Source organism: Etheostoma spectabile, chromosome 13 (genome assembly GCF_008692095.1).
Source record: "Etheostoma spectabile isolate EspeVRDwgs_2016 chromosome 13, UIUC_Espe_1.0, whole genome shotgun sequence".
Taxonomy (NCBI): Eukaryota; Metazoa; Chordata; class Actinopteri; order Perciformes; family Percidae; genus Etheostoma; species Etheostoma spectabile.
In genome coordinates, this window is record NC_045745.1 from 12,656,763 (window position 1) to 12,668,958 (window position 12,196).

General features: G+C 40.1%; 1 protein-coding gene across 4 annotated transcripts in view; it reads right to left on the bottom strand.

Annotated features, from left to right (window-relative positions):
• Positions 1 to 12,196, bottom strand: part of gria4b (glutamate receptor, ionotropic, AMPA 4b) — a 116,607-nt gene that overhangs the window by 54,558 nt on the left and 49,853 nt on the right. For all 4 annotated transcript variants that reach the window (XR_004334612.1, XM_032533306.1, XM_032533305.1 and 1 more), the window contains exon 3: positions 4,606 to 4,845. Coding sequence is in view for 3 of the 4 variants with exons in the window: in XM_032533306.1 (XP_032389197.1) it covers positions 4,606 to 4,845 (240 nt within the window). In the remaining variant the exon portion in view is untranslated. The remainder of the gene's footprint in view (positions 1 to 4,605; positions 4,846 to 12,196) is intronic.

The window sequence follows — 12,196 nt, forward strand, 5'->3', positions numbered from 1 at the left end:
GCATAGTTTTTCCAAAAAAAAAGTATTTAGTTTTGATGCCTAAAAAATGTTTTGAATGCATATTTATCTCATAAAACATTTAATATTTTGCTAACAAACAATCTTCTCCACCTTTAACCTGCAGAATGCTATGTTTAGAATAGAAACTAAGTATTAGAATAGAGACTAAATTCAAATCAGGAGTCCCATCCCACACTGTTACCACTATCTGATCCAATACAAACCAACAACTGGAGAGAGTTGCTTGTCCCATATCTATGATATCCCCCTATGTCCTATTGTGCCGCATGGTGTACCAAGCGCATGGACAGGAAACCGCAGGGGTGGCAGTCAAGTAAAGTAAAGCAAGCAAGGGGCCAGCTGATTACCAGCTGATAAATGTGTAGCCCTGGGGCTGTATGGGGAGCAACAGCCAGCTGCAATCAGCGTCAAAGACACAGCCACGGGCTAGTGTGCAGACTAACGCATGTTGTGCTGATGGGAGCAGAGCTGGACACTAGATGGAAGCAGCTGCAGCATGTGGAAGGGAGAGGAAGTGCACATCTGGGGTTATGTGTGTGGGATTTCTGCCTGTACTCTATCTTCCCCCCCAGTGCGATGCATATTGTCAGGGTATGTCTACAGAGCCTACATCCTTCCTCATTGAACCAGTCCTGATCCTTTCACCTCTTGCTCTTCGGAGAGCATAGAGATGCTTACGCTTTTAAAACGAGCCATTCATCATGGCCTGTACACACTGCTGCTACCAGTCCATCTGTTAGAGAAAGATAGTCTTGTTTCCTGCTCTTCTTTTTTTCCCTTTCCTCCCTTACTTCCTCTTCGGCTCTTCACGTCATCTCCTCTCATCTCATCTTTTCTAATTTTTAGTGCTCTCTTTTCTTCTACACTTTCCTCTCTTCTCCTCTTTTCTATCTTCTAGTTTTCTTGTTTCCCCTCTCCTCTCTTTACCAATCCTCTGGAATTGTCTTTAGCCTTCTTTTATCATCTTGTATTTTTTCCTCTTCTCTTATTTTTATTTCTCCTCTCTTTCCTTTCCACTCTTCTTGTCTACTCTTCTCTAGTTTACTCTCCTCCACTTTCCTCACCTCTTGTTTTATATTCTCTTTTTCCTCTAAAATCCTCTCCTCTCATTTCATACCTTCTTTTCCCTCTCTTTTCTTTTCCTACCTCCTTGTTTCCTTTCATTGCCTTTCCTCCCTCCTTCTTTCATCTTATCTCATCTCCTCTCTTTTCCTACTTTCTTGTTTTCTCTCCTCAAAATTTCCATTTCTTTCCTACCTCCTTGGTTCTTCTCCTGTCCTCTCCTTCCTCTCTTAGTTTATTTTCCTCTCATTTCCTCTCCTTGTTTCCTTTCTCTTATGTCCTTGCTTCTCTCATTCTCCTCCCTTCTCTTCTTTTTTTTTCCCCTCCCCTCATGTCATTTCATCCCTCTTGGTTTCCCCTCATATCCTTTTCTCTCCTCTCCTCTCCCCTTCTCTTATTTCCTTTCCATTCATTTCCCCACCTCTATTGTTTCCTAATCTCTTATTTCCCCCGTCACTTTCCTCTCCTCTCGTTTTCTCTCCTCTACAAAAAACATTTTTTTCAGATTCGTATTTCATCTCATTTTATTTTTATTCTCCTATCTTCGCAGCTTCCTTTAATTTATCTTCTCCAAAACATTTCCTGGATTCTTTTTGTATATTATTATATTTGTGTTGCCTCTATTTATGTTTTTTCAGATGAGAACGTGTTTCTAGGAATTGTAAGTAAATCTAAAAGGAAGAGCACTCACTACAGTGCTACGGTATCCAGCCCCTTGTATCTCTGGTGCTTTGATGCAGCGAATCAGACTGGCGCTCATTGACTGAGCTCAGCCATGCGTGGGCTGATTCTACATTGTAGTCGATACTGGATGAATGCCTGGCCCTGTGTGTGTGTGAAAGAAATCCTCAGGCCAAAGTGCTGCATCCTGCACCCAAAAGCCTTCTGAAAAGCACTTGCCTGCACATACAGAACACTAATACGTAGTATACAGTCAGCCACTGCTGACGTGCACAGGCACACACTTTCTCAGTCACTCACTCACTCTTACACAGACACACAAAAAATAGAAAATTCACAATTATTAAGATTTTGAATAATGTTTGTGCAGGGCTTTGCTTTTATGCAGAAAAACAAATTACTGATATATGTTTCACTGCAATATAAAAGAACAAAAAAAAACTGCCTTCAAATTAAACTGGAGTACTTTAAATACCACACTAATTAATTTCCTTACGTAAAAAAATCCAACATAACTGCTGTGTTGCATTCCTCGACAGCCAGTGTTTCCCACTGTTCGGATGACAGCAACTTCAACAGAATGGCAGAGCTCAAACATCAGCGATCAGTCAATTGAAATAAGTTGCCGGCTGCTGACTGATTTCAGCACCATGGACAGAGCCATCAGTAGGGCTGTCACGTTTGCAGAAAATCAAGTTAGGGTAAATTTACCAAATACATAACACAGTCGCCATACAAGGTCAATCAAGATAGATTAAGTCATGGTTGCATTCATATTCCAGATTTTTTCATTTTCATGCCTCCTTTTCTTGCATCCAACAGCAAGTGACCATTGCTGTTCGTTGTCTGAATTTGATTGGCAAACCAGAAAGCCCTTTAAGTGTCTAGTATTTAAAATAATCATTACATTCCACCATAAGAACATATGCATCCCTTTCAAAGACTAATGCTGATCTTGAATCCGTTTTCAGATGCCAGATTGAGGCTTTAAAGGTGCCTTGCTGCACAAAACCGTTGTTACTTGCATTTTTTTGAAATATGTTAGATCCATATGTGTTTGTGTTACGTTGTGAATGTGAAAATGAACTGCTACCTCCTCGGTCAGCTCTAGCCACTGAAAAGAATTAAGCAGAGATATCAAGCCAATTACAAAAGCTGGTCAGTCTGATGTCATCTTGCCAAAGTTCAATAATTCATGAGATTGCCCTGTTGCCATGGGTAAAGGATGCTGATAGCCAGGCAATCATTGGCTGGCTGTTAGCCAATCAGAGTCTTTTAACCATGTACAACTTGAGATAAGAGAAAAAATAGGCAGGGAATGAGTGTGAATGATTGTTCTGAAGGGCGGCCATCTTGATACGGTCCTCACTCTGTCGCTCCTATACATCCAATCTGCACAAACACTCACTGCAGTCACCAAAGAAGCAGATAGAAAGAATAAAAACCCTGACTACCTTCTGGAAAATGTAAGAAAGAGAGATGTGGAGATGTGATCCAAGCAGCAGCCCATATCCATTCAGTCTAGTAATGGAAATGTGACTCGGGGAGGGGGAGGTGAGGGGTGAGTAAGTACAAACCTATTGACTCTGTGAGTGTGTATGTGAAGACTGAGCTGGGGACAGAAAGAAAAGAAAAAGGAAAAAAAACAAAGAGAGAGAAACACATACGGATGAAAGAAATACGCAGTCGTCGTCCTCAGGAGGACAATCGACAGAGACAGATGGAGAGAGAGGTCCAACACTATCCACAACACTTCCAACACTTCCAACAGTAGCTGCACTGCGATATTGATCACTCGGTGGCCCAAAAACATTTTGTGGATTAAAAACATCCATTCACACCTCTGAGTTTGCCATGTAGGGAGCATGAGGCCGAAGAAACACCACATACCCGCCTGCTGAGAGATTTATTGTACTTAAATCAAATTATTTTGAATTAAATCTACATATATTTAGGTTCATGTACTGTTTTAGGGCTGGTGACATTTTTTAATTCCTTAAAATTGGATTACTTACAGTACAACATGCACATAATCCAACAGGTCCTCATACCTGAACAATGAAACTGGTCTTTTGTTGGTACCAAAAACAACTCTAATGAGCTTTTTCTGATCTGCCACCTGTATGTTAAAGGTTTGGTTAAGTTGACACCTACTTACAGTAGCTAAGTTTATAGAATGATCATGGTTAAAAGAAATAAACATTGACTATTGGCAGAAGACGGGATGCAAATGTTTCTTTTAGGGCGGCAACTAACGATTGTTTTCATCGCCGATTAATCTGTTGATTATTTTCTCAATTAGTTGTTGTTATTCCACATCTCAAAGGTATTCAGTTTACTGTCAGTATATCAGTAAGTACATTTTGTTTTGGCTAGCCACGGCTAGCTCACCAAGTAGCTTTAACTTGATACATGTATAGCTTTCTTGTTATATCTGTCGTGTTTCCCTGTGGAACAGAGTGCAGTAAGTGCTTGACGGCTCCTAGAGCTCAGTTGTTACGTAGCCCAAGTTCAGTTACTGCAGTTGGGTTTGCATTTTTATTTTACTGTAAATCTTATGTGGCATTATTCATTCAGAATTTGGGTTTAACAAAATTTTGTCCATGTGCAGTTATTGTTTACATTTTGGCAGAATCAGTTCACTTAGTACTTTTAAAGGTTGTAAGTTAGATGAGAAATGCATCTGAAGTACAGTACACACACACACACACACACACACACACACACACACACACACACACACACACACACACACACACACACACACAAACACACACACACACAAACACACACACACACACACCAAAGGAAAGACAAAAGCAGTCCATCCTCATCACTCACCCCGGTCGGTGTCGTACAGGAAGACGAACTTGTTCCAGTCGTAGTGGTCGAGGAGGGACAAGAGCGCCCCCCGGATGGACGGCCGGAGCTGCAGGGTGAACTGGCTCTCACCCTCGGTGGGGAAGCTGGGCGTGATGAGGGAGATATGCAGGGCGCTGCAGAAGGACGTCAACGTGTGGACCGAGCGCTTGTCATACAGGCCGAAGATGGCGAAGACACCTCGGGAGTACTGGGAGCAAACTGGGGACGAAATCAACAAAAACAAAAACTTTGGTCAATTACTAAATAAGAAGACAGAGCTAGGGTGGATTGGGAGATAACATAACATTAATTTCCGTGAATTGGGTTGTGAAAGATGTTTTAAAATGTCAAGGGAATCACAAACAATGAAATTAACCAAATGAAGCCAAGGTGGAATCTGGAAGGCAACCTCGTCCCATCAGGACTCATAAACACCTTTTCTTTCTCAATAGGCATTTATCTAATCAGGTTATTCCACGTTCCTCCTGTGCTTACAATGGTTTTGCTCTTTCTGCGTTTTCTCTTAAATCATTTAACTTATATGTTTGTTTCCTTCTTTTCATCATAAACTGTCTGTAAATCTACTTTACTCAATTACTATTATTGTCCATGACTGGGTTAAGACTTTGGCTCAACATTTGGGATATTCCTCATAGTATATCATATTATCTTCTATAATAACAAAAGGTCACACATCAAGCAGACACAGAGAATCTATGTTATTCATTTGGAGTCTTATTTTTATCTTTTATCTTTGCATTGGTCTCTAATAACAAACCAAGAAGCTAAGAAGAACATATGGCTAAAAGCATTGAAGGAAACTGAGGCACTACAAGGGTAACGTTTAAAAAACCTTTAACATATTGGCTAAATCATTATAAAATGACAACACGTTTCTGCCATTTATGCCTTCATCAGGGCAAGTGCATAAATACTGTATACAGAGCGGACCTCTATGAGATTGTGGGATAGACACTAAAACTCTAAGCGAAGAGGAAGTACACAGTTGGGTGACCTCTGTGGGTTCGTCAGTACGGGCAACCCCTCTCCCATTACACAGTCATTTGAGCCATTGTTCCCATAGTCTCGCATTTCTACACCTAGCCTATCTCCACAGTGCTGTGTCAGCGCTGGAGTATAGTCCGACTACACTGCGTATCTATTCTGGTATAGGCAAAAAAACGCTATGGCTTGTTTATATATATATTTTTTAAATCAATCACAACTGCCCTGGCCGGTGCTAAGCCCTGATAGGGAAGACCGCAAGAGTGAAAGGATACCTGGCGTGTAGGATGTCAGGACTACTGTTTACATAAAAGAAAACTGCAACTTTAAAAATAAGGCAGGTATAATATATTTAAATTTTTGTATCTGTCCTGGTCTAACTGGTTTTTTATTTTTGTATCTATAATTATCAATTCAAGCATCCACACAGTTTATACAACACAGATGTTACCAAAGTGGGAATCAGTTCACTTATGATTTATGAAACACATTTCCCGCCATGATAATTTCATTGTTTAGGAGCGAAAACAATAACAAACACAATGAGGGCTCATCTCCAGAGAAACACGTTTTAATGATGGCACAATGCCAGGAAATTAATAACAGCACACAGGAAGTGTGGTTTCCAGTTTGGCACGGATTAATAGAAGGAGAGGTGAGTATCGTTAACGAGCAGTGATAGCCCTATTTGACAAATGCACCTGAGCAGATGATGAAGACAAAAGAATGCACACTGTTTTGAATGACAATTGATGGCTGGGAAATGCAGTGCAAAAATCACCACAGCAATAAATGCTTAGCACGGCGTCTGGAGACAAAATAACAAACCATTATCCCACTGATTACCACTTTAAATCCTTTCAAGGGAACTGCTGAATGCAGTAAACAGAGATCAAAACCAAACATCCGTTTCCTCTGATGCTTTCATCTTAAAAGCTGTTCTTTAACCCCCCATTTATGCAGCAACAACAGTACCGACATTTCCTAGCGGCACATTGAAACGTTCCCATTGCTGTTGTGTAGATATATATTCTAGAAGACATCTTCCGCATTAACAAACACATCACATTCACGCTGCGCTGCTTCATGACATCAAAACAGCACCAACTGAACCTGCATCTGCATCTGTTGTGTTTTATTGGTCAGACTTTGAATTAAATGGAAACTTCACATTTTCATAAAGTCTACACAAGCTGTGTAGTGTACACACACACACACACAGAGCGTGTCCTGCTTAAGGAGATCTCATTATAGAAAGGTTTGGCTGTCTACAAGAGACATTCTATAATTGCCCACTTTTTACTTTTTTCACACACACACACACACACACACACACACACACACACACACACACACACACACACACACACACAGCAACAGAAAGGGAAGATAATGAGCTGCTTCTGCCAGGTTCCGGGTACGAGGAGAATCAGAGTGAGCGGCGAACTGAAAGAAGAGCTCAAGATGTTCCCGTTGTTAAAGGAAAATGGCGGGTGGGGAAGCAAACAAGAGGGCTACTTTACTGACAAAGCCATTGTTTCCATTCCAAATGCAGAGAGAGAGAGAGAGAGAGAGAGGGAGAGAGAGAGAGAGAGAGAGAGAGAGTGTCTGAGTCTTTCTGACCTGCCTGCAGCTTCTATCCGCAGTGAGACAAAAAAGACAACAGTCAAAGGCAGAAAGAGGAAAGCAATGCTTCTTTTGTTCTACACACAATTAAGGTACATGGAGATGCCAGGAACTACAGTATTAGATAAACAGAGCAGTCAAGACTGTACAGTGGTTGGGCTTTTTGTAACATCACAGCTAGTGAAAAGTTTGTGTTTTTTTGTCGTGACTCATTTGAAGTCAGTGTCAGTATGGGGAGATATTACAACAGATCCCAATAATTGTACTTGACTAGAAAGAAACCTGTGAGTTAAATTTACCTAATCTCAAATGATGACTCAACTTTCAAGTCCAACTGAAATCTCAAACCTAAAGGTTATAATGATAAAATCCTCCTCCACTTTTGTAGATTGTTACTTCAGTTGGATGTTTGATCTTCACTGTGCAGAATAATGTTTGACACAATGAGTAAGAAGGGTATCTGTTATTTCAAGATTTTTAAGGTTTTTTAGGTAATTGAACTTTTTTGAAGAAAAAACTAAAAGAAATGTTCAAGCATCATATATCTATATTTTTTTAAATAATGTCTAGAGAGGATTAGTACTATTTCACTGAAGGGGAAACAAAGGGTACTTTTGCTCCTTTAGCCTCCAAGCGTAGAGTGTGTGGGGTGGTGTATGTGTTTGATTGACCTTAACAAACCTGTGCTGCCAAGCAAACTTACAGTATAAGCCAAGGGCAGAGACAATTATGTACTACAGTTGAATAGCTAATTTGCTATCTAGCCGGCAAACTGACTTTATGAGTACAATTATTCCTCTGGAGATGTTTGTTGGGTCATTTAGCCAGCCATGATTTGTCCATGTGTCTTTAAAACAGTTACTAGTTCACTTGCTGGTTGTGTAATTAGGCAACTGTTTGTTAACAAGTTTGTCACATCAACTTAAAAGATATTCATACGTCAATGTTTAATCCACAACTTGTTTCCGCTGCCCCCAAGTGGCCAAAGCAATCGGTTACTGCAGGTTTAGATTCTAGTTTGTTGTTCAGTGGCTGTTGTTTTAGTCTGTGTCTCAATCAGCCAGAGATAGTCATTTGAAATTGAATGACATGAATGGTTAAATCCTGAAGATCAAACAACAAACAGCATTCTCACTGGTTTTTGTACAGATACGGGATGAAAACTAAAAATATAAAAACATACTTTTATTGAGAGTACAGGTCATTTTCAGAGAACATCTGGATGCTGGAGCAAAAAAAAAACTGCAGGACTGTAACTGCAAATATGAATACACACCTGCTTCCCAAAAAGCGACAGCGGCTAACATTTATTCTAAGGGTGTGCGTGTGCGTGTGCGTGTGCGTGCGTGTGTCCATGTTGAGGGCCGAAGGCTCGCAGGATTCGTGGTAGAGAGAGTGGCCACTCAACCAAGAAAGGAGTTCAGAGGTTGGAGAATCCACAGAGCCCACTGATGTCCCCTCGAGGGATGAGATGACGCACATGCACACACACACACAAACACACATCCCTGAATGCTTATATGTCAACCCACACACTCTCTGTAGATGCTGCATTGCTATTATGCAGAAATACAAGTCTGAATAACAAGACATCTATATGCATGTGAGGAACCCTTACAGCGTGACTCGAACTTTGTCTGCCCCTGCTTCGTTTGTCTGTAATGACTGATGACTGGTTCACACCACCAGGGTTCAACTCATCTCATTATGTTGAACCAAAACGGATAACAAATCAAAAACAATAATAATACCACCACCACAACTTATCATTTATTTATCATTTATCTTAACTACACATTTAAATGAAGGACATTTCTCTGCCACACTTGCATGGAGACGTTCAGACAAATAGGACCAATAAACCAAAAGCAATTGGATTGATTGGGGTAGCACACTCATACATTACCATCACAAACATGCTGGAGGACAACAGACAGGACATAACTGACAGTAATAATCAATGTACATGTAAGTAAATGTAAACACAATTTTAAATAAGCTTATAAAAGCTTTTTGGATGTATGTATGTTTGGATGTAATAACATGTTTACATGTAGAAATCTTACACTTCCACAAAAACTATGTATATGTAGTTTTTGGGTACTTTCTTGCAAGCATTCAGAAGTAAGTAAACATAAAATGTACTGGCAACAAAATATATTTAAAGTTACATAAATAATGATGAATCAATGTGGACATAACTTTAATATTGCAACTGGTGGGGCTTATTTAATTATGATTTTTTTCTCCAGGGATCAATTGTTTTATCCATAGACTGTAAATTATTATCTTAACCAAATTATAATACATAATTAATTTGTTGATCATATTTTTAATTATTAATCTGAATCTGTAAAGTAACAAGTAACTAAATAAGTTCATTTAAAATTAGTGGAGTAAAAAGTACATCATTTCCCCCTGAATTGTAGTGCAGTGTTGAGTATAAAGAAGCAGAAAATATACAGTAAAAGTACCTCATAAATGTATATCAGCACAGTACTTGAGTAAATGTTCTAACTTCTTTCCACCCCAGTTAAAAGAAAAATTGTTCTGCCACAAAAACATCATTAAAAAGCATTAGTGTATGTTTGGAAATCCTGAAGCAGCTGTCCAATGGGCTGCCTTTCAGACGTGGCACATTGGATGCTGAAATACTTCCTAGATTAATTCATGGTTTACGTTAAATCTAACTATAAGCATGACAAAGGATCTTTTCAAGGTCACATTTCCACACATTCAGGAGCTGCCAATGAGACATTCTGCCCAGAGAAGCTCTGGCACAGTGCTTCAGTACAGGACTGAGGAACATGCCAAATGGCAGGTGATGAGTGTTCATCCATTTCATTAAAATAGATTGATTGCCTCAGCTATGAAGGAGTAATCCATTTAAACCATAAACCGCCAACAGCTTGCCCCGTGCCTGCTCAGTATCTTTCCCTGGTGACAAGCATGAGGATCGCTTCTGCAGTCACTCTCTGCCCTCACTCTGTGGGCTCTTTTTACCCAAAAGCATGTAGAATTAATTGTCTGCAGTGTCTTGTCCCTTAATGCAATGAACTCTTTAAGTGAAGACAAAAAAAAAAAAAAAAAAAAAAAAAAAAAGCCCGACCAATAAAGGATTTTCAAGGCCGATATTGACACAAATATTTGGTGATTTAAAAATCCGATATTCCAATATATCGGCTAATACATATCTTAAGAAAAAATGCAATAACGCGTAACAAACCATAAACAGATGTCCCCATTAGTTATTTGCAGTTATTTATTAGGTCCTCACTAAAGTAATATGATAATGCAGTTTAAAAATAGAAATAAAAGTTGTTTGCTTAATTGTTGCAACAGAACAGAGGAACATCAAAATACATTAAAGTTCTGATAAATAAATTGTAGAAAAAATACAAATCTAAGATATGAAACTTAAAGGGTTAAACACGAGTGTTGCTGATAGGGACGTTGTAGAGCGCCCTCTAGTGGACAAACTATGACAAACGCCAACACCCATAACGTGGTTGAAGGGTGTTTTGTCCGTTTTATTTTATTTTTTAAATATCTATTTATCGGCTATTATAAATGCCGATAACGATAGTTTGGAAAATGGCTGAAAAAAAGAAGACAGACCATACTGTATGTCAATATTAGTCACAAGAGTGTGTTTGAGACAGGATCATGTTTTTTTTTTTTAATTTAGAGGGCCACTGAATCTTTCTTGTAATTCGCATTTATCTGGCAGCTTGCAGGTGATGTCATCTTGTAATGATGACTCAGAAAATTCCCAAACTATGATGTGGAGTATAGTTAGGCTGAGAGCTGGGGTGGAAAAGAAATTCAGCCCTGGATTTATCCACTGGAAACAGCAACACAGCCACAACAATAGCAATGGAGCAGGCTATGGCAGAGCCTTTAACATAAGTTTAACTAACTTATTGAGATTGGCCAGTGAGCCCCGTCCCGAAACACACACACCGCTTGCTCTCATGTGCAACGTGAATGTCTCTTTATGGGCACACAGAGAGGGCCGGTAAAGGAAACAGAAAGGACCAGACGGTAAAAATTCTATGGATTTTTATAGGTGGCCAGTACATCAATGGTTGAGAAACATTGACAAATTCATGCTATTACATCACCCGTCAGCTAATTATGTCAGTAAACAAAGATGTTATTCATCAATCTGTTGTTTGTAGCTACTGGGACTCACAAGACAAGACAACCCATTTTCAGAACAATAAAAAGAATTTCAGAAAAAAGGTCCAAGTGACTTGAAGTCAGTCTGAGATGTGACACGCGTTTTGAGACACACAGCTTCACCGACAATTCAAGACGATTGCTTCAGTGGCCAATAGCAATCCATCAGAGTCAAGCTGTATCAAACAGAGTTTGCTCTTTATGACCTAGTAGTGATGTGACAGCAGGAGTACTGACAGTGAGTGGGTGGCCACTAGTGATGGGCCAGCCTCCTGGACTGGTCCATTTAGTCCCACACCAGCACTGACCCTGAAACAGCATCCATTGGCCTCACACTCTACTGCACAAACAGGTCAGATCACACACACACAGCCACTGCAGCTCCCTGTAATCAATGGGCCAGACATTCTGCGTGTGACACACTAACAGAGCAATGCAGCAGAAGCTCTCCTATCCTTTTTACATAACACAGCAGAAACCAACTCACGTCTTTTCTTGCAACAACAACAACAACTAATATGGGTGAATTTGGCTGAAGTGCATCTTGTGCCAGGAATCATCTGAAGCTTGAGACAGACAAGCTTTCCCGAGCCGGTACCACTGACAAGCAATACTTTGAACTGCTTTGTCATCAGTGCTCTGTGTAAATCCGTGGACGGTTGGATAAGGTCTGGTTCCGGGGACACATTTCCCCCCTCGCTCCCCCAGGTGTCAGGCCTTCCCCACAGCAAAAGGGCAGTTTGATGATGGCTGCCCC